This window comes from Eriocheir sinensis, unplaced genomic scaffold (assembly GCF_024679095.1).
Source record: "Eriocheir sinensis breed Jianghai 21 unplaced genomic scaffold, ASM2467909v1 Scaffold99, whole genome shotgun sequence".
Classification (NCBI taxonomy): Eukaryota; Metazoa; Arthropoda; class Malacostraca; order Decapoda; family Varunidae; genus Eriocheir; species Eriocheir sinensis.
The window spans coordinates 67,144-91,446 of record NW_026112374.1 but is presented as its reverse complement, the minus strand read 5'-3'; the positions used below and the strand labels follow the sequence as shown (position 1 = coordinate 91,446).

General features: G+C 40.4%; 1 protein-coding gene and 1 long non-coding RNA gene across 2 annotated transcripts in view; one reads left to right on the top strand and one right to left on the bottom strand.

Moving 5' to 3' along the window:
* LOC126995126 (uncharacterized) overlaps window positions 1-24,303 on the top strand; it is a 132,428-nt gene that overhangs the window by 44,781 nt on the left and 63,344 nt on the right. The window contains exon 2 of the mRNA XM_050854401.1: window positions 15,215-15,325. Coding sequence (XP_050710358.1) covers window positions 15,221-15,325 — 105 coding nt within the window. The 5' untranslated portion in view covers window positions 15,215-15,220. The remainder of the gene's footprint in view (window positions 1-15,214; window positions 15,326-24,303) is intronic.
* Window positions 1,465-11,911, bottom strand: LOC126995124 (uncharacterized). The gene is made up of 6 exons (XR_007749985.1): window positions 11,465-11,911; window positions 7,018-7,214; window positions 6,458-6,625; window positions 5,633-5,765; window positions 4,644-5,295; window positions 1,465-2,451 (listed from the first exon to the last, which is right to left on the bottom strand). It is a non-coding gene; the product is annotated as an uncharacterized LOC126995124 (long non-coding RNA).

Genomic DNA, 24,303 nt, shown 5'->3' with positions numbered 1-24,303 from the left:
GGATCAGTTAGGTGTAAGCATGGTGAAACGAAGGGAAAGATAAGAGAAAGGGCATTGCAAGGAAGAAGGGTGGTAGGGTCTTTGGGACGAATCATGGCTGGCAGAAGTATGGACCTGGAGGTAAAAAGGGATTTGAGAAATACAATAATAGTACCAACCCTCACATATGCAAGTGAAATGTGGGCTTGGAATGAGAGTCAGAGGTCTTGAGTGCAGGCAGTGGAAAATGAGTTATTTGAGGAGTGCTTGTGGTGTGAGTAGAATGGATGGAATGAGTAATGAAAGTGTGTATGAGCCTTTTGAAATGTGTCACTGGGGTGAAGGGAAGAAGTGTGGAGTGGTGGAAGAAGTGAAGCGACAGACTTTATTAAAGTGGTTTGGCCACATGAAGTGAATGGAGGAGAGTAAGATGACCAGAAGGGTGTATGTAAGTGAGATAGAGGGAGGGAATGCTAGAGGACGACCTCCAGTGCAATGAAGAGAGATTGTGCAGGAGTATATCAGGAAAAAGGGTGAAATATCCTTGAGAAACTTTGAGCAGGCAAGGAGGGAGTGTCTGGATAGTGAAAGTAGGAAACTTCTGCCGTAGCCATCCCCTGGTGGGAGCTCCTTGGAGCAGACGTCGATGAAACGTTAATGATGAAAGAGAAACCATTTATTTAACAATATCTTAATACTCTGTTACGACTGTCAATGTATCTATCCCAGTGGGCAAAACTCGGATAAAGGATAAATCTGATCAAATTCACGTGAATATGACACGTGAATATCACAGGAAAAACTGATCTAAAACGCATGGAATTCACGTGTTTTTGACACGTGAAATTCACGAGAAATTTTCACGTGAGTTTTACATGTCGTGAACACGAGTGTTTCACGTGACCAAAACACTTGAATTACTCGTGTAATTTCCAAGGTAATTTCTGTATTAATTCGATAATTTCCTAGCTTATCGGCAATGCATGTCCTGTATTATTTAAAGATATAAATTCCAAGGTAGGATTTGTATATCTGGATTTTTAAAATCTTGTATTGAATAGAAATATATACATCCACATACTGAAGGATATTTGTATGTATTCCTTATAAGTACTACAACGCATAATATAGTATGGCACTATACTATGATGGTAGTACAAGGAATAAATACATGAATATCTTGAAGTGAATGTATATCTTTCTATACAAAGCACAGGATTTTAGGAATGCAAATACACACATCCTACAATGACATTTACATCTTTAAACAATATAGGGTATGCATTGCTGATAAACAAGAAAATAATCAATACAGAAAATTAACATAAAGCACTACAGCATTGCAGTATGTATTGCAATGAGACATAATATAATACTATGTAAATTTAATATCCATCAGGAGAAAGAAAAGCCACAATACAATATAATACTATGAAAATTTAATATCCATCAGGAGAAAGAAAAGCCACAATACAATACTGTACATCATCATTTTCACAATTTGCTGTTATTCATGGCAGGCCTGCAGTCAAGTCACAGCAATAGTGGGTGAAAGGAGGCAGGAGTCAGTAAAGTTACCATGACTCCGACTCCAGCTGAGTTCTTGGTAGCATTATAAAGCCAGTTTCATTATCAACAACCATTTTGTGGCAGTTATTTCAAAATAAAGGAGTCAGATTTCAGATTTTAGGTTTACCTCCTCAGCCCTTACTCAAGGACTGTTCTACACAGTATGCCTTGATATTACAGGTGTGGCTCTTAATTACTAATACAAATTTCTGTTCATGCTTTGAGAATACACATACCTTGTTGCTACATTTTTTCGCACACCGTACCTGGAATAAAAATGTGGGTATCAACAGTTTTCCTGAGTCTAACCAAACTGTTGGACAGATCATAGAACAGTTTTCACAGTAAGGACAGGTTTCAAATAGTGTAGTTCTACAAGAATTTATAGGCCAAAACCCTAAAAAATGTCTGAAGTTACCTGATTTTATGGTATCCCCTGACCCAGCATCACTATTTGCCCACTACCCTACATGATTTAGTTTCCACTTACTTCATTTTTGGGGCATTACACAATTGTGTTGCAATCATGTGTATTTCTGTTAAACTCACATCTCTGAATTTCTTCATAACAGTCTGTGATGACACTTCACAATCTTGTATTTTTAAAAGCTACTTTGCCCCGTTGTCCATACATGTTGTACTTACACATCAACTTCTTCGACATAATGCTGCACAATACCTTTGATATCATATCCTTCACTGAAATTCCACCTATGTGGACAAATTTTTCTGTCATTTCTTTGCAAAAAGAGGGTGTTCACAATTCATTTTCAAATGCCTCTGCATCCTCCATAGAGTCCAGCTGTTGAATTGATATATCATTGTCACTTGGTGTAGAGCCAGTAAGAGTATGCAAAGAGGTCCTCATATCCAGCAACAAATGAATGACTCGCCTCTGGAATTCTGGAAAAAATAGTGAGGAAAAGAAGTTTTAACATACACTTGGCATTTTAGAACAGGCAATATTTCAATCCTCCTCAGATATTGTTATCCAAATGTGGTGAATCTGAGTGAGTGAACCATATTAATTATGGTGTGGAAATTATTTAGAGCTACACTCTTACTTATTGAATCTTCCTTCTTACACATACCCACACAAATCAACAATCCACTCTCCACCAAATATTTATATGAAGTAGTACCTATATTATACAGATTAATGCTAATAATTTATTAACTTAATATCATAACTCCTTTACAAATCACAACACAAATCCAATAATAATCTATTGATAATGATTTTTGCAGTAATTACATGGAAGCTGAACAATAATATTTAGACTTTCAGTATTGTAATACTTTCTAAAGCCTTGGCATGTTACATTGTTGCTACATCTCCATTAATTTTTATACTTTTGGACAGACTAAAAAAAAGTATTTACAGGATACATTGTGAAAATCATAGCATTGTAAATTACAATCAGGCATGATGCTGTAAGTACATGGTATAGGACACTTGTGTAATCTTTGGAACCTGCAGGTGATGATGAGTGGTGCCACTAAGTGAAAGACAGCAGGACTTTGGTACACTCACTGTAATGTCAGGTTACCAAAAATTGTTATCACAATGAATGCAACCAGAAAGGACCTAAAACTGTTAGGACAACATAACTCAGTACATTTACAATATATTCATACAAGAAGAATTGGAACACCTAACTAAAAGCATTACACAGTTCATTGTTTAACCCGTAAAGTGTTTAGTACGTATATATACGTTCGGGAGGGAAAGTGTTTAGTACGTATGTATACGATCATCGTTTTCTTTTACTTCATGGCACCTAAACCTGTAGAAATGGTTCAAGATGTCTTTTCTATGCCTAAATATGATTTTGAAAGCTCACTCTCATTTTTATTGTATTGCTGTGGTCTATTACATAGAATGTATCCATGACCACGAATGATTTATTGAAAAAATAGGTATATTTATAAAAATATGTCAGTGGTGTCATAATTACTTATCAATATACTCAAAATACTGTTCAGTAGATCAGCTATTTTTATATCATTCCAACTTGAATAGCAATTTCAATATATTTTGTGTTCATGCGTACAGTCATCGTCGGTTGTGTTGGCAGCCCTGGGGCGTGAGGCGCCGGGTTGGCGGGTTGGCCCAGCAATGAGTCATGATAGCCAGACACGCTGCTACACCCTCGCTGTTAGCACGTGTTGTCCTGTGCAGTGCAGTGTTAGCTATACAGGCAGCCTCGTTGGGCCCAACAGGGTTGTTGCTGTCTGTTTCTCCTTTGTATTCATTCCTGGCTCGGAACCTGAGTCATCAGTTTCCCAGCCATACAGATTTTCATGGGATATGCTACAGTCCAGAGGTAATACACAATTACCTCTTAGATATACTTGTAAAATTGGGATGTTATGTAAATTGTACAGTAGCAGAGCAATACCAAATTGGTCGGCAGCAAATGCAAAGACGCGGAAGCTACGTAGTAAATGGGAAAATGTTTGGGGTATGTGATCAGCTGGCGGGCGAGGGCGGGCGGGCTGTGGTATGCAGGAGTACCAACATAAAAAAACATAAAATTCGTATAATGGGTTATTTGGGCAGCTGTGTGTAATTTTTTTGTTGTTGGTGTTACAAAAAATGTTATGCTTGTGCAATGAAGGGATAATATTGTGCTACTTATATACACATAGAGAAAATATAGTCTGTACGAGCGTAATAAATTTGGTACTATGATATGACTATAGAAAGGCTAGACAAACAATCCTCAGATATATTTTACAAGAAACTCAAACTAAACAATATATAGTCATGGAAGAAGCATTCACAGTGTGTCGGAAATAATAAATAAGAAGCGGAAGTTACATAGTACTGTTCTACATGTTTCGTCTTACGCACCACCACTGGAGTATTGGTGCCACGCGTGAAAGGACTCACAGAAAACGACAGCTTACAGGGAACACACATATATCGCATTTATATCGTTCAAATCGGCTATTTTTTTTCAATTTTATAAGACAATAATATTATTTGGCCAAAATCCAACCCCACATGACCTGTTTCACTCCTATAAAGCAACACTGTACGGGTTAAAACACTTGAGCACTACTCAGTGCACAAAAACTTTTCAACTTACTTGCCCAATCCATAGGAAAGCCACTTTGACGGTTTTCTCCTTGGTTCAAGGGTTGAACATCATCAAGGTCTTCACTAGACAGATTCTGAATCCAATCGCTCCCTTGTCGGTCACTGCTGTCATGTCTGCTGCGTTGGTCACTGTTGTCATGTCTGTTGTGTCGGTCACGACTGTCATGCCTGCTGCGTCGGTCACTGCTGTCATGTCGGTCACGACTGTCATGTCTGTTGTGTCGGTCATGACTGTCATGCCTGCTGCGTTGGTCACTGCTGTCATGTCTGTTGTGTCGGTCATGACTGTCATGTCTGTTGTGTCAGTCACTGCTGTCAAGTCTGCTGCATTGGCCACGACTGTCATGTCTTTTGTGTTGGTCACTGCTGTCACGTCTGCTGTGTTGGTCACTGCTGTCATGTCTGCTGTGTCGGTCACTGCTGTCATGTCTGCTGTGTAATCGCTGCTGTCATGTCTGTTGTGTCAATCGCTGCTGTCATGTCTGCTTTGTTGGTCACTGCTGTCATGTCTCGTCTGTCGGTCAGATCTGTTCCTTAGGCTGTGGTTGTCATGAAGGTCCAAACTGCTGTGTAGGGTATCAGGCTGACTGCCTTCATCTTGCTGTTGGTAACTACTCTTCTTTTGCCGGTTACTTTCACATCTGTGAAATATATGTAATAGGAAATATTAGTAATTATCCTGGTCGGACATTAAACTGCTTCCAGTGATGGGGCCACAGTTCAGGAGATTTGTGGTTTTGGAGAGAGTGGAGTCACTCCTTTTATGGGGGAAACAGCCTCAATATATAGATAGATAGATTCACAGCTACATTTTGTCATACTATATTCATCTCAGATTGAGATCACATCATAGATGACCTCATCCTATATAAGAAATACAGTAATATGACCCTTTACTGCACATGGACTGCATTCGTTTCTCTACATCAGGTCATGATCACATAAAGCAATTAGTTGTAGAATACAGCTACATCTTACCTGTCAGAATTATGTCTTTTCAGATTTTTTTCTTGCTGCACTTGGCAAGCCTTTGTGTTGATGGTTGTATGGGACAACCTTTTGTGGTGGGGGGGAGCAACTGTTACTTGTAAAGATGGCCCTGAGGCAAAGTCTGTGAAAAAATAATAGCTGTTAACAAAACAAAATTTACTATGGTAATATCAAATAATTCAAATATGCTTATCTACAACAAACCTATAATAAAGCAAAATTTGGCAGGAAGAGCAAAGCAATGTGTGCTGAGATGGTTTGGTTATGTTGAAAGAATGGAGGATGACAGGTTGGTGAAGAAGATAGTACGTTCAAACGGGAGGGGTAGGAATCTGAGAGGGCGGCCGCGAAAAGGATGGATTGATAGTGTGAATGAGGCAGTTAAGGGAAGGGGACTGACACTAGAGCATAGCAGTAGAGTGATTGTGCGTGACAGGAGCACAGGAGGCAGCTAAAGGGCACACAAAAAAGAAAACAATAATAAAAAAAAGCCCGCTACTCGCTGCTCCTAAAAAAGAAACAAAAGAGGTGTCCAAAAGCAAGGTCAAACTCGGGAGGAGAGATGTCCTGATACCCTCCTCTTGAAAGAGTTCAAGTTGTAGGCAGGAGGAAATACAGATGAAGGAAGATTGTTCCAGAGTTTACCAGCGTGAGGGATGAAAGAGTGAAGATGCTGGTTAACTCTTGCATAAGGGGTTTGGACAGTATAGGGATGAGCATGAGTAGAAGATAGTGTATGTATGTAGGTACATATTTTTGTCTAGAAAAACCTTATACATGCTTGCAAATGTCAGTAACTGAATACAGACTTACGTGAACAGTCCAAATCCTGACTACTAATAAAGTCCTTTGGCAGAGCTTTCTTCATACGTTTCTTCCTACCACGCAAGGTCAAACCATCTTCCCCATCCAGGTCACTGCTGCTTCTGTCACTGTCTACTGCTGATGTCAGCTGGTGCTGCTCACATTCCTCGTAACTGTCTGAAACCCATTTAAATGCTTGTCTATTTCAGGTTTTCACTGCAAACATGACTCAATCACTTTTTAAACTTCCAAACCCTTAAAAGTGTTACTCCTCAGGTGTATTAACCCTATTGCGAAAAATGACAGATCATATAATTTACGGAGGGAAGAAATTAAGACAACTGAAAGTGATTACAATAATCCCTCCTGTATTTGGATTAATGGGGCCAGAGACTTCTTGGATTGGATATGCAGAGTTTCCAGATAAGGGAGGATCTCTTCGATCTGCCTTAACCTCTTCGTTACTGATGGCGTACTGTAGTACTTCATATAAAATTTTGGCTGAGGAACCGATGAAGTACAGTTACCAATGCTTTACAGTTGTGGTCAATACAATATGTATTACTTACCAGAAGCTATTTTTACTTTTATCAATGGAAATTTTCTCCATGATTTGGGGTCTGGGTCTTCTCAACTAGTTAAGGCATTGTGAGCATCAACTTTTGATGGCCAATATAAAATCTGGCTGCCTTCAGCTATCCAGGTAGATGGTACCACACACTCCTCTTCTTTTCTGCCCTCCAGCCACACCGATCTTTTCCACATCCTGGAAATATTAATTTCATGCTTATTGCAATAGAATATGTTCAGTCTCCCATATAATTGACCTCCGGCAAGAACCTATAGTACCTTATGTTTTACCCATTGTTTCTTAGAGAACTTTAGCGTCATCAAGACAAAAATCAGACATGGAGACTATGAAAAAAGGTATTATTAATGGCAGTTTATAACAATACATTACCAGTGGATTTAAACATTCTGATCATTTAAATCCCATTATCAGTTGCATTTACCAGTCGGAAATAGCTTCTTGGGATCCCCCAGTTAGGTTAAGTTAGGTCAGGTTAGGGTAATTATCCCACTGAGGTCCATCCTGTCTTTTTCACTAAAGAATTTCAGAATGCAATGGTTATTAGGGTTTTACATGTGATTCCAATGTTGATTTTTGTTGGAAATCATTAGTTTTATTACTATTACCTTCGGAGGTGAGGGAGTGGAAACCAATGATTCTCGGCAGAAATTAATGTTGCAATCACATGAAAAACATTAATAACCATTGCATTGCATTTGGGGAGGCGGTAGCTGAGCGGATAGCGAGACGGCCCCGCGTTCAGGAGGACGCGAGTTCAATCCCCGACCGTTGCCACCAAGCTGGGATTTTTCAGCCGCCGCCGAGTGGCTTAAAACTACCTACATGCTGTCCAGAAGACCACCTATCAACCCGGACTCTAGATTCTAGGATTAAAGATGAGCTCCGGGAGGGTAGCATGAGCCAATGCAAGATGGCGCCACTATAAACACTCGCCTGCGCGAGAACGGGCTGGGCCGACCATCAGGCCCCACCCGGAAGCCATCAGGAATTCAGGATCCACCGGGAAGAAGCCTACCGGCGCAATAGGCCAAGACGTAAAAAAAAAAAAATCCTGAATTTCTTGAATGAGAAACTAATAAACAAACACCAAACACAACCTAACCTAACTTAACCCATAGACTTCACAATCTCTTGACGGGAAACGGGGCGCGGGGCCGATTCGCAGGGGGCCGATTTTCAAAAATTTAAAATTTAAATATTTTCAAAACCAAAGCAGCTAGCGACCTGAAACTAAAACAGGCACCTCCCTTAGGCATATATGAGTCTCCATGAGCAGCGGTATCAAAAAATTCAAAGTCGTTCCCTAATAAAATCCCGATTAATTGTTTTTTATATAAGTATAACAAAACTTAAAAAGGGTATAAAATCCTCAGATTTTACGCTAGATGCACAAACATCACCAAATGCAGAGATAATCACTTATATTTTCAGAATCAATAGCAATATTTAGCATATCTTATAAGTTTTTGCCCGAAATAGCTACTTATTTTTTTTTATTTAGTGCAATTTTTTACGCAAGTTTTTAACATCTAATAAATCACTTAATTTTCACATTAGAAACTTAATACTTGAGGAAAGCATGCAGAAACATCTTAATTTTACTCAACAAAAGCAAAATATTCATTTTTCTATATACAATCACAACTTATTTTGGTTGAATTCGATGTCACTATTGCCGCAGCACGCCTTGCCGCTATCTGGCCCTCGTCCCTGAACAATCACTTTAGCCTTTTGGCCTATGACTTGTGGGCCCCGGTCAGTTTCCTGGACTTGTACACGTCCCTGTTCCTCGCCTCCTTCCTGCCCTCCTCGATACTGCTCCTCTTCCTGCCGGTCGGCTGCTTCAAGGCCTTGTTCTTCCTCGCTTCTGAGGTCACGTCCTTGGAGAAATTAGCACCGAAACAGTTGAAGAGGGACCTGCTGATGTGCGGCAAGATGGTGTTGGCCAGGTTGTGCCCTCCTGGCACCTGTACCCCTGCAAGGTCGGGTCTGAGGCCGCCAGGAACTCCAGGAGGTGCCTGAACCCGTCCCTGTGGCGCATGGCAAGGGAGAGGAACCTCAACCTGCGCTCCTTCTTGTCCTCCCTGCACATCAGGGAGTCCCACAGCGACATCCCGAAGGACGCCATGTGGGCCATTGGGAGAGATGGCCGCCCAGGACCGCCTGCCCGTCTCCAGCTCTCCCTGTCGACCAGCTCGACCAGGGCGTCGAACATCACAGAGGGCGGGTCGCCTCTCGAGCTCCACGGTAATCTTCATCTCCTCCTGCTGGCAAGCTCCTGCTTGCAGCACTCGGCCACAGAGGAGTTGGCCTGGACCTTCCTGGCCAGGTAGCCGGGCGTGGTCACCGCGGCGAGGAGCAACTCGTCCGTCGGCGGGCCCGGCTGGTCGGCCAGCTCCCTGGCAAGCTGGGCCAAGATCACCTCGTCGTCCTCCTTCTCCTCTGCCTTGGCCCGGTCCAGGTCGGCCTGCACGTCCCGGGAAGAACCCGACGAGCTTCAGCAAATGCAGGCGCTGGGCCAACCTGTTGCTCACCATGAAGTTCTGCACGCTCGTCCAGTAGTTGGCGCCGCACATGGTGCGGCGCTGCCGAAGAGTGCTCAGTCGGGTCAGAGTTGGCCTTCCCCATGCACACATACTCGACCCCGTAGGACGTAGTGAACAGCCCCCTCACTACCACACTGCACTGAACACACCACTGCACTGCACACAACACTGAGTCACTGCACTGATGGCGTAGTACGGCTCCTCCACAGTTTACTCCACGGGGTCGCGGCGTCCTCATATCTTGTGTCTCCTCCGTCACTTCCACTCGATCCACTGCCTTCTGTGTCTTCTTGTATCGTCCTCTGGATCCTTGCAGTTGTGGGGAAGGGTACAGAGACGATGAATAACTGTAGGTCCTTTACTTGGAGAGTAAACAGAGGCAGGACAGCGATAATCCTTTACAGAGGGAAGTGCTCAGCTGACTGCGTGCCTAAGGCGAGTTAGGCACGCTGAACTGAGCTGAGTTGCCATGTAGGCACTAACTAAACGTACATTTCTTGTTTCCTAATACGTAAAACTGTGGACTTCACTATCCTACAGTTATTCATTTTACGTAAAGATTTCAACCTAAAGTTACGCAAATTTGCCATTTTTTACACAACGTTTTCAAAGTGCACGCATGGTGCTATTTTATATAAGTTACCTTGAATCCTCGACCAAATCACTCTAGAGACACTCCTGCCTGCTTGTATGCACTAAAACTTGAAGATTTCGTCCTGTTTCCACTTAAATTCGGAGTAAGAACGCAGAGTGTGTTTGAGTTGTCGCAGTGAAAGTCGCCATAACAATCGGCCCCTTACGCGAAGCCAGCGCGCCAAGACTAAAGAGATTTCCCGTCAACTAGTTGTGAAGTCTATGCTTAACCTAACTGAACCTAGACTAACGTAACGTAACCTAACTTAACGTTTTGTATCCTAACCTGGCTCACCTCAATCGTCTGAATCATAGTCCTCATCACTGGAGATACGAGGCGGAGCTAGGACATTTGGCACACAAGGAAGCCGTATAGCGGAACTGAATTTGAAAATGAAGCGGGATGGAATGAAGATGCTAGACACGATGTCACTGGCTGATAGAAATAAAAAAAAGGGGCGGTGATTGGTTGAAGGAATCTAGGAATTTCTTGCAAGAGTTCACAAGAGGTCCAGTGTCATGTGAGGAAGGGACGCAGCAGCCAAGAGACTCCTAGACAGCCATAATGGCGCGTCTTTTCACACACATAACTATAAATATTTTTAAAAATTGTATCTCGCTTATTACTAGTTTACGACGGATGATTACTTAGAAGAAATTGTTCTACTCAATGAGAGGATTATAAAGATGATAAGAAAATCAATACGCAACAGGGTGGACCTCAGTGGGATAAATACCCAGGTTAGTTTAGGTTACATTATGTTTCGTCTCGTTTTTAAGACATTCAGGCAACTTGCACAGCTAGACTAAAGCACAGCAGTTGATTTGGGATACATCCAAGAAATTATTTCCAACTGGCCAATTTGGGGTCAGGTTAGGTTAGGTTATCCTGAGGGGGTACAAGGGGGGTGCCCATGATAGCATTCACAAATAAAAAGTTAAATATCAAAAAAATCGCTGGCGTTCTTTGCTATACATTTGCGATACATATATGCAGTTCAAAATGTTCAGCATAAGGAGTCTTACCCTTTGAGGTAGGTCTCCAATGTAGAAGTGAATAAGTAGTTAAACTGGAACTGTACCCTGCTATATATAGGTACTACACGTACAGTAGTAGGTACATGATGTAATTAGTCTTGTGCATTGTCATACTGTAAAATAAAACCCAGCTGTTTCCCTTACATCACTGCATTCAAGGCGAGTCAAATGTAGGTACACCCACAATCCCACAACCCACATTCTTACCTTGTTTGCGGTGATTTCACTGTCCTTTGGTCCACGAGCAGGGTCTTCAATATCTCTTAATGCACAACAGAGGGAGAGGAAAACCCGGTAACGAGACAAAACAGGGAGAAATCTGTTGTTGGCCGCTCAACACGAAGTCCCGAGTGAGGCAGTTTAGGCGGGAAAATGTTGGATTTGTTTTGTTCAGTTCAGTGTTGTCAAGAGCGCTGATTTTCAGCGCATGATGCTAAAGCCATAATTGCGGTCAATTAAGAACAAATGAAAGGCTATTTATGCGATTTACAATTTAAAAATTCATTATTTAGCAGAATTATAATATTTATTTAAGTACATGATGAGCCACAACCTTTCTGGTAATAGGGTCAATATAGCATAATGTGCTATAATATCTAGCATTCTGATTGGCAACGCGTAAGTTCCCGCCCGCTCACACACACAAAAGAGAGAGAGAGAGAGAGATTTACATAGATTTACATACATAGAAAATCAGACCACACAGACCCCATGGTCCAGACTTGGTGGTCTGTCCTTAAACCTAAGTGATTTTACATTAATCAGAAGACTCCAAAACGTTGCATTTCTACTCTAGTTGATATTAAGTTGAAGGAAGTGACGGTCGAGCTTATTTTTGAAGGAGTCAATCGTGTTACACTGGACCACTGACGGTGGAAGCTTATTCCATTCTCGCACTACAACGTTGGTGAAGAAAAATTTGGTGCAGTCTGAATTTACTTGTCTACATCTGAGTTTTACGCCATTGTTCCTCGTGCTCAAAGTGTCATCGATCATAAACAATGTTGATCTGTCTACATTCGTGAAACCATTAAGTATTTTAAAACATTCGATCAGTTTTCCTCGGAGGCGACGTTTCTCAAGAGAGAACATGTTAAGGGTAGAATGCCGTTCTGCGTAGGTGTTGTTGGGCAAGGAAGGGATCATGTTCGTTGCTGACGCTGAACACCTTCTAATTTAGCAATATCCTTTGCATGGTGGGGAGACCAAAACTGTACCGCATATTCCAAGTGGGGTCTGACTAAACTGTTGTAGAGCGAGTATTACATCTTTATTCTTGAATACAAAGTTTCTTTTAATGAAGCCCAACATTCTGTTCGCTTTATTTGCTGCATCGATGCATTGCTGTGAGAATTTGAGGTTTGACGCGATTTTGACCCCAAGTCTTTGACGATTGAACGCTTTTGAGTTTAACGCGCATTTCGTATTCGAACTTCTTATTCCTCGTTCCAACTTGAAGGACCTGGCACTTGTCTACGTTAAAGGGCATCTCCCATCTATCCGACCAAGCTGAAATTTTGTGCAAATCCTCTTGGAGGCTTTGCCTGTCTTCGTCCGTGAGAACCGAGTTGCCAATCTTTGTGTCGTCTGCAAATTTACTAATGCGGCTATTGAGTCCAACATCCACGTCGTTGATGTAAATAATGAAGAGCACTGGGCCAAGGACCGAGCCCTGAGGGACGCCACTAGTGACAGGCCCACTCTGAGTTAAATCTCGATCACTACTCTTTGTTGTCTGTTGCTCAACCAATTTGCGATTCATTAGTGTACTTTACCGTCAATACCTATTTGCTTTAATTTGTAAAGTAATTTATGATGCGGACTTTATCAAACGCTTTCTGGAAATCAAGATAGACTACGTCCAGTGATTTGGTTACGTCATAAACAGTGAAGAGGTCGTTATAAAAGGTTAATAGGTTTGATAGGCAGGATCTTTTGTTTCGGAAGCCATGTTGTGAGTCCCCAATCAATGAGTGGCTTTCAAGGTAATTCACAATTTTGTCTCTAATTATGCCCTCAAGTAGCTTACCTACAACCGAAGTTAGACTAATGGGCCTGTAATTACCTGGTACTTTTTTGTCTCCTTTCTTGAAAATCGGTGTCACGTTAGCCTTTTTCCAATCTGAAGGGACGATGCCTTGTCGCAAGGACATATTGAATACGGTTGTGAGGGAGGAGAGTATTTCGCTCTTTGTTTCTTTCAGCAGAGTTGGATATACTTTGTCAGGTCCAGGACTTTTATTTGTTTTAAGTGAATGGAGAGCTTTAAGGACTTCATCGGTTGTTATTTCAAAATTAGGCAATGCATGCTCGAGATTTACAATAGTACTGGTGTTGGTGGTAGCGAGAGGAAGACTGTTAGTATTAAACACCGAGGAAAAGTAATTGTTTAAGAGGTTTGCAATGTGTTGGCTGTCAGTCACTAGTGCACCGTCGCTGTTTGTTAAAGGTCCAATACCACTTTTGATCGCCTTTCTGTTGTTTATGTAACTGAAGAAGGTTTTCGGATTATTTTTACAGTTGGCTGCAATATTTTCTTCGTATCTACGCTTTGCCTGACCTACTAGTCTTTTTACTCGTCGCCTGGCATCATTATAAAGTCTAATGTTTTCGGGCGTGCTTTGTTCTTTCTTTAACCTGTAAAACAATTTTCTCTCATTGACTGATTGTTTAATTTCGCTATTAAACCACGGTGGGCTATTATTAGTGTTAATTCGCTTCTCGCACAAGGGGACGAATGTGTTCTGCTGAGTGAGTAAGTGATTTTTAAGGCTTAGCCAGGCTTCCTCTACGTTGCCGTCATCTGATAGTTGTATTTCTGTTAGTTTTTGTCGGATTTCTACGAAGTTAGCTCTTTTGAAATTGGGCACCTTTACTTTATTTTCAGTCACTGATGATTGAGCTTTAATGTCGACGCGCACTAATTTATGATCGCAAGAACCGAGGTGTTCTCCTACCGTGACACTACTGACTAGGTTATCTTGGGTTGTTATAACAAGGTCGAGTATATTATTTTGTCGAGTTGGCTCAGAAACCATTTGGCTTAGATAATTTTCTTCTAGAAATTCGATCATTCTATGTGACTCGCCTTCTGTACCTGACAGTGTCGCCCAGTCGATATGGGGGAGGTTAAAGTCTCCTAATATCAGTGAGTCGCTGTTATTAAGTGACTGCCTTAAGACGCTGTACATTTCAAGGTCGTCATCGAGTGATTGCCCGGGAGGTCTGTAGGTGACAGATATATTTAAGTTGACTTTTGCAATGTTTACTCGCACTCACAAATTTTCAAAGTTACTGTTTCCCGGTGTTTTGTGTGTGGGTTTCAAATATCTTTTGACATAAAGAGAGAGAGAGAGAGAGAGAGAGAGAGAGAGAGAGAGAGAGAGAGAGTTATAAATGTAAGTACGTTTGGATAAGATCGTAGAGTAAGTGACATATATATATATATATATATATATATATATATATATATATATATATATATATATATATATATATATATATATATTATAACTATTAATAACTTGAGAATTACCCTGAGATATATAGAATAAGACGTAGGATACACATTTGATGTATGTACATAAAATGCAAACTCGTGTTTTACACACATAGTTTCCACCTGAATTATTGCAACAGTTATACACTTGAATTTCTCTGCCAGTAATACCCGGGAAAACCACGTGAATTGGGACCCAGTTATACACGAGAATGTTAGATCAAGTTATACATGTGTTTATCTCACGAATATCTAGTGAAAACACGCGTACACGAGTAATCCACAAGATTTCCACTAGACGTTCACGTGAAATTCACGTGTTGTGCCCACTGGGATATGATTTTTATGTGAATATTTCTCCCTCTCCTTATACTGTATCTTATTTATTTCCTCTGTGTTATGTCTACTTTGATGATGTTTATAAGATATTAATGTTGGAAAACCTTTATATATCACAGAAAAATATGCGGGTTCTTCGGAGCAGCAAGCCATGCTCCTACAATTCCTCAAACTCCTGCAAATCAAGTGTCAACAAACAGCGTCCATTCAAAATGCCGCTTCCTGACCTGGTGAGTTACCGCTTATCAAGTTTATTTTGCTACTGTTATCACATAAAATGTATCTTCTACAGTAACTTCATACAAGTAGGAATCATTGTATTAATGAGTAAGTTTAGTATTTGTGGCTTGGAGAGACGGGTGGTGCGTCTGCAGCGCTCTCCATCACCCGCTATCCCACCAAGTGTACATAGCCTACCAGCCCCTCTATGCCACAAATACAAAACTTACTCATTAATACAATGATTCCTACCTGTTTGAAGTTTCTGTTGAAGATACTTTTTATGTGATTATATTTAGTATGCCTATGTGAATGAGCTATGTAGGAAATAATCACGGAAAGTGTGCATTACTTTATAGGTAGCCTACTATCATTGCCTTCAATGCTGCTGCCGTATTGCCTTGAAGGGCCCGTTCTCCCTTGAAAACTGGTATTATTATTATTGTACTTTGATTCTTAGGTGATGTCATTGATTGTTAAATTAGCGTGCTGTCATTCAATTAAATTACAAATATTTTTTAATCATGAAACTAGCTAGATTATCTCAATCATATATATTTGGTACATGTCTCTGAAACAGTACATGATGTCATGAACAGCCAATCGGGTGAAAGGAGGGTGGAGCTTAGCCAGTATCGGGGAGGGGCTTCTCGGTGCAAATTGGCCAAGTTAATTTGGACAGACTATAGACACTCTCTCTAAACATTAAATAATAGTAACATTTTAATAAAAAACTAATGCATATACTTTCTGCTGAAATAATCTCTTCCTTTCATAAATAAATACTAGCAACTTTGTAAACATTTTAATCAGACCTGATAAGTAAGAATATAAAAGAAAATAAATTACACACACATGCACACACACACACATCTGTCGATGCTACTTAGATGTATTATCTAGGTAGCATCAACAGATGGTCCATTGCACTGGTCCACTGGTCCATTGCAGCTGCCTGCTTGCAGCAGTTGAGTTGAGCCCCACAGTAGAGTCTGGCAAGATGCCCTGCCAATCAGCTTAGGGACTGCTGATACTGAAATTAAAGTTATAAAAACAAAGTTAATGTAATGTATAATAGAATAAATTTGTCACATACACAAAGTTACAGTAATATATGGAAGATTATGACTCCTTCCAAATCAGATTACAAAAAATAAGATTTTGTAACCATTACAACTATTGTTGATAATAGAATTTATCAGTTATATAAATATGTTTAAGTTATGTATATAAGCTAAATTATGAATTCTTCCGAGACAGACCCCACAAAATATGATTCTGTACCCATTGCAATAACCGAATACAAGATTCTGAGGAGAAGACGAGCCATTTAGATTGGACTTGAGAATCACCAGGGAGCCAGATATTATAGAGGAGATGAACTATAAGAGCCCTATAGGGAAGAGCGATCACGTACTTATCGAGTACATATTACGAGAAGGAGGTAAAATAATCAGGAATGAGGACTACAGGAAAGAATGGTTTAACTTTAATAAGGCAAATTTTGAACAACTTGGGAAACATTTTGAGGAAGCACAATGGGATCCTTTTTTTGAGGCTGAGAATGTGGAGGATAAATGGGCTATCTTTGTACAGATTTACAACGAAGGAGTGGAAAAGTGGGTACCAAGGATGAAAGAAGGCCAGAAATCAAGAGAAGAGTGGTATGATAGAAAGTGTGTAGATGCCAAGCAGGATAAGGAGAAGGCATGGAACAAATGGAGAAAAAATAGGAGGATGGATCTATGGAATGAGTACAAAAGGAAGAGGCATGCTAATGTCAAAGTAAGAAGAGAAGAAAAAATAAATTTTGAGAAAAATATTGTAGATAAGTGCAAAGACCAGCCAAAGCTGTTTTATAAGTTCTTAAATGGAAAGTTGAAAAATAGAGATGAGATTCAGAAAGTTAAAGTTAATGGTGAAACTTTTGATAGTATCAGTGAAATAGCAGAAGTGATGAATAATTGTTTCCAAACAGTGTTCGCAAGGGAGAGTGAGTGAAGGTGTAAATGCAGTGCCGGGAATAGAGTGCATGGGTCTGGAGAGAATACAAACATCAGCAGATGAAGTTAGAAAATTATTGGAAGAATTGGATATTAACAAATAGCCAATTCTGATTCAGAGGAGGACGGTCTTGTGTAACTAATCTGATCAGCTTCTATTCAAGAGTAATTGATATAATACAGGAAAGGGACGGTTGGGCAGAATGTGTGTATCTGGACTTAAAGAAGGCGTTTGATAAAGTACCACACAAGTGATTAATATGGAAACGTAATCATGTTGGAGGTCTGGGTGGCTCAATATTGGATTGGATTATGGACTTTTTGACGAAGAGAGAAATGAGAACAGTAATCAGGAACAATAAATCAAGCTGGATGGATGTGACTAGTGGAGTCCCCCAAGGATCAGTGCTGGCTGTGATTATGTTTGTAATATATATTAATGACATGACAAGGGGTGACAAGCTATATGAATATGTTTGCTGATGATGCTAAAATAATGAAGAGGATGGCTAATGAAGAAGACTGTGTAGCCCTGAGCCAAGATCTCGATAGAATAAGCGAATGGTCACGCAAATGGGAAATGACATTCAATACAGAGAAGTGTAGCGTGATGGAGTTTGGTAAGAGCAGTAGACGAATATTGGGGAACTACTCTCTGAGTAATGAAAGAATCATGAAAAAACCTGAAGAAAAAGATCTGGGAGTGATCATAACAGATAAGTTATCCTGTGGAAAACATATAGACCGGATAACTGGGGAAACATACAATCTTCTTTGAAACATAAAAGCAGCATTTACTTATTTAGATGAAGAAATGGTGAAGAAACTAATAACATCGATGATACGTCCAAGACTGGAATATGCAGCATTAGTGTGGTCACCTAGATTGAAGAAAGAAATTAGAAAGTTGGAAAGAATACAAAGAGCAGCGACTAAATTACCTGAAACTCTGAGAGAACATACTTATGAAGAAAGACTGGAGAAATTGGGACTAACAACACTGGAGAGAAGAAGAGAGAGAGGGGACCTAATAGCATTGTACAGGATACAAGAGGGATTGGAGAAATTGGACAGGGAAGACCTAGTGGTACGTGACAGAAGTGTGACAAGAGGCAATGGTAAGAAATTGAAGAAGAGTGACTGTAGGAGAGACATCAAGAAATACAGTTTTCCATACAGAAGCGTAACAACATGGAACGGACTTGACGAGGAGACTGTGTGCAAAAACAATTCATGAATTTAAAGCCAAACTGGATAATAAGCGTTATGGAGACTGGACAGCACGAGCCTAGTACGGCTCTTTTCCTGTATTTCACAACTAGGTAAATACACACACACACACACACACACACACACACACACACACACTACTCACTTAGCCCACTTAACCTCCAGGTGAGTAGGGGTGGAGCCAAATTAATGATAGTCTGTTCACTTAAGTCTGACCCAAGCTGACAATATAAACCTAGGCGTGTTTGCAAGCTGAGTGCTGATTGGCTACTGCTATGGCTTCCAAGTTTTCTTTAACCTCTGCTTGTGTTTATCTCACGCAGCACTTTCTGCTAATCTGCACTGTGCTTACGAACCCGCTTAGGTCTATGTTGTCAGCTTGGGTTAGACTTAAGTGAACAGACTTTTTTTTATAACCAATAACATTCCCAGTAAACATGACTCCACCCAATTTGTAAATCTGACTCCCCTCCATGTGCACAGGGACATGTGCCACACATATCAAAGGGATTTTCACAGCCAGGCCCAACAGCAATGCTGGTTTACATCAGCTGTTGCATTATGGTTTCCAACTCAACCCACCCCTGATTGGACCAGGAGCAGGGACAACTCGCCAAGAGGCTGCTGAACTGTGTCAGAAATAAAAAACTAAATCCATTATTACATAACTATAAGTAACCATGAAAAGTGATGACATAATCAGTCCACACATCCTGAACTTTCTGGCTCCTTGCACTGAAGCCTAAGTCATATATTGTTGCATTCATAGCTTAAACTATTCTAAACACTCTTATACACAGTATGTGAACATTACATAGCTTAACATTGTGTTATAACATAGAAATATTAGCAAAATATACTGACCTCCAGTGCCACGGATTGAATCACCGCTCCATATTGCTGAGTCTACAATTCATATCCACTTATAAGCGACAGACCCGCTGCCAACGTAACCCAAACAAATGAACATCGGCAGCTGCGTGTAAGCGTTCTTAACGGCACCTATATTACCTTCTAATAGTACCATACAAGTTTGTCCTTTTAGCACCATATAAATTCTATAGCACCATATAGATTCCTTACACATTAATATTTTACGTAATAACAATGAGGTATAATGAGGTATATTGATACCGCAGTTACAAACCAAATACTTGCCCCTCCCTCCTCTGTCAGTGTCACTACCATAGCAGTCATCAGAGTCACTGTCACTTTGATTCGCCTGCGCTCTACTTCCACCTGGAGCAGAGGAACTACTTGACGCGTCACGAAACATGACATGTATTCCGAACAAAAGTGGAAAATGATCTGTTGTCTTCGGTAGGCTGCGCGCTGGAGACCAATGAAAGTGTGTACGGATGCCAGATGCCTCCACCATTCTTCTGAGTCAAGAACTGGAGGTACATTTGAAACGAAGGGAGCGTAGAGTGTGATGATTATATATATGATCCCTGTACGGGTGGGGCATGTGGTAGCGCACTTATATATATATATATATATATATATATATATATATATATATATATATATATATATATATATATATATATATATATATATATATATACGATCGCCGTAATCTAAGGGTTAAATATCAATAATAATTATAATAACAATACTGATAATTATACAGTAAAACCCCGATTATCCGAAAGCGGATTATCCGAAAAACCGGATTATCCGAAATTGATCTGGATAATGCAATTAAAATTTTTTTTTTCTATACTAAAACGTTATAAAACATCAAAAATAAATAAAAGTAACTACATATGTACTATATTAACACATTTAAAATTGATAAGAACAGTTAAAATGAATATGCTTTCTAATACGTATTGCCGAAATAGCTTGTAACGAATAGATCAATGTATTAGACAAAAAACATTAAACAAACTCTCAACAACACCACGTCCGCACCTTCGCCCCAGCAAGGACGTAGGTGCGGCGAACGAACAAACTACTGCACGACTACTCTCACACCGTACTCTCAAGACAACGACACAAACACGACTCCCCTCTCCACTCCATGCCACATTCCCCTTCCAACATACGAGTTGCGCGATAATATGAGTCATCATACTGTGTCTCCACCTGCACGATGCATCAAGGTCACACTTGCAAGCTTGCACAACCATTCACAATCGCACTCTGCAACATTCACAATTCAGATCTGCAATGCTCACAAGTATCAACATACACTGGTCCAGACAAGGAGACACACAGACAAACATACAATAAAACATTTACATCACATGTTTTAAGCGTACTACTTTGTTTAGCGTAGCGTGTGTTTGTTTGGTTTCATTGTTTACATCGTCAGTCGGCGGCAGTCGCATCACACACTTCACACTGGGCAGTCGCATCGCGTTCTACCTGTGCTTCGACCTCACTTCTTTCTACATCACCATGCCGAAAGAAACTGGGAAAAGGAAGAAAGTCGTCCTTACCATACAGCAGAACACAATGCCGACGATCAAACTGGCGGCGATCAAAATGGCGGCCATAAATCCGGATTATCCGAAAAATCAGCTTATCCGAAAGAGGCTTCCCCCCTTCCATTTCGGATAATCGGGGTTTTACTGTATATCTACATACTTGACATAATTCCCCTTACGGGAGTAGCCCAAGACAAGGAACTCACACACACGCATGCACACCTGTGAGGCATTGCAGAGGGACCTGGATAACAAATGGGAGTGAAGTGGTACATGGCAGATGGAGTTCAACCTTGGGAAATGTTAAAAAATAGAGTTTGGTAGGAGTGGTAGAAGATGTGAATATGATTATAAGATGGGAAGTGAGATAATATACAGAGGAGTGGAAGAAAAAGATTTTGGAGTGACTGTCTCAGAGAACATGTCACCGGACAAACACATCAACAGCAGTGGCGTACCGAGGGGGGGGCCATGGGGCCATGCCCCCCCCCTTTTGCAAAGAAAAATAATAATGAATAAATAAATGTTACAGGAAAATAATAGGAATATTTATATTAGTATTACAATTATGAATGTGTGTGTGTGTGTGTGTGTGTGTGTGTGTGTGTGTGTGGAGTTGAGAGCTCAGTGGCATCGACTGACCGAGTTATTTCCCCTTTGGTTTTGTTTTGAGTTAATGGTAGGATACAAAGTGTGTTCTGAGTGATAAAAAAGTAAGATGTTAAATGATGGGTTCATAAAATTGTGTGAAGAGTGCGATGTCAAGCTGTCAACTGTAAACGGCGGAGGGGTGTTTGACTGTTTGTAGCGGGAGCGGGGAGACTGGAAGAAGAGGAATACGAGACTGGGATGGCTCTGGCAGAGAGAGAGAGCACGAAAGTCGTAAGTGTGCCTTCTCTCCTTCTTGCCTCTCATATTTGTAATGCCCCGACGAGCTTCTTTTCTAAATCCTTCCTATTTCTCAACACGGCCTCTGCGTGTATCGAAATAACACGAGAAATTAATCAAGAGTGAGGGTATTCCCCGGCTGCCTGGGATTGAACCCGCGACCAGCGTGACGGGAGAGCCACTCCTTACCGAGTCGCCCAAAGAGGTACCCCACTGGCTAAGTGGGTTATGGGAGGCTTGTTCATCAGGCCGTCGCCGCACTACATATTTACTTGATTTTAGGTGTAAGGTGCAGTCAAAGTGATTGGAGGACTATATAATTATACTGTAGAGGCAGCAAGTGAACTTGTCTGGTGACAGTGGTGAGTATGTAATGTGCTTCTGTATTATGACGGGGAGAGTGGCAGGCGACGCAAGACGCGTATGGGACCTGTAAGGTCGACCTTTGCCGCTATATTACCACCTTTAATGACCGTTTTGTGCTTGACAGTGGATAGTGTAGAGTGGCTGAGTGACTTGTATGTTCAGCACTTGAACAATGGAGCTGCTGAGTTGAATAAGAGCAAGTGATCTATTTTGAGAAACATTCATTGACGACGTAGGCTCACGTGACCGTTGCCTATTCATGTTATCCGTATAATATTTTCTGACCACAAATTCCAAATTTCTTAAAATTATGATTGATAGACTTCATTTTCTGTTTATGTAGTACTTTTTTCTATAGCGTGTGTCATTTCTTGAATTCACGCAGGCTTGGGATTTGTGCCTTTCCATTCTTTACATATTTTCTCCTTGGTCACAAAACGCTTCACGTACGTACTCTATCTGGTGTATGAAAGTCACCACTGACTCGGCTGATGCCCCGGATAATTACGTTAATCAGGTAGGTAAATAATGAAATAATGATTAAGAATAATTAGCCTACTGCAAAACACATTAGGTGAAGAAGCAGCAACCAAGCCTAATCTAAAGCAATAAGTGACCCAGGTTTTCTCATTTGGAAGTGCTCACCTCAGTTCTAAGTGTCACTAAACCCTTGCCAGAAAACTGCAGGGGACACAACAAGAGCTGATGGGTGCTCTTGGAAGTGTAGCTACACAGAGCTGCATAGATGCATTTCAGTCCTATCGTGATGGAAATAAGTTCAACCAACTTTTTGCCCAACCTGAGGAAAGGTATGAAGATATCATCCAGAAGCCTTGAACAATCAGAGGTCATCAGAAACATAATTAAGGCTAACCCTCCAACAGCAACTCCATAGGAGTACTATTGAAGAGCTATTTTTCTCCCATTTTCGGACACTGCTATAGCACAACTCAGGGAAAGGTTTGCATCTAAACACATTAGGAGTTTTTTGTTGGTAAATCTTGTTCCCTCTCTTTCAGTCGATACTGATTTTAGTGAACTGAAGGAGGCAGTTGAATTTTATTGAAAATTTCTTGATGGAGATGCAGATCTCGTTGAAGATGAATATCTACGGGGGCAGAGTTATTGGAAGCGTCGTTAATCTCATGAGAGGTCAAAGCAAGTTGTGAAGACATTGGCATGTGCCCCCAAAACTGGGCACATATACAAAATTTTCCACCCTATTGCAATTTTTTCAGCCCTACCTATTAGCACTTCCACCAATGAGCGATTATTAAATGCCCTTAAATTGCTTAAAACATACCTTAGGAACGCAATAAGTGAAAATCGTTTAGATGGACTGGCCTTATTTTATCTATTGTGACACAAATCTTGATCATGAAGTCCTTGATGAATTTGCATGTAAGAACAGACGCATAAATTTGAGTTAAACCAGTTTCAATGTATTGTTGTTAACAGTAACTAATCTAATTCATCTAGTTAACTTTTATTTTATATTCATAAAATACCTGACCCAGTTTCCATGTATCTTGTAAAAACATGTATTACAGCAGCAGCCTGTATAAATGAAGATTATACATGTTATATGAATATAAAAAAAATTCCTTGCTGGTATATTACTTTTTTTATCAGAACATGTAGTTCTAAAGTAAGTAGTGTTGTTTCGAGGGTAAATTTTTGCAGTCCAAATTACAGAAATGAACAAGATTTTAAGAGTAATGTTCGCTCAAGTAACATAAAATTAGTACTTTTAAGATTATTTAAATCTCCCAGATTTATGTTGTACTTAAATGCTACCAGCAAACTTCTAAAATGTACAATATATGTATATGTATGTATCAATGCATGTATGTATAAAAAATAATAAATTTACCCTCGCGATCTAACCCGCATCCTCATGCTGTATGGGATCCCTGCGCTTGCAATAATACTGGACACAGAAAAATTCTCTCTCTCTCTCTCTCTCTCTCTCTCTCTCTCTCTCTCTCTCTCTCTCTCTCTCTCTCTCTCTTTATATATATATATATATATATATATATATATATATATATATATATATATATATAT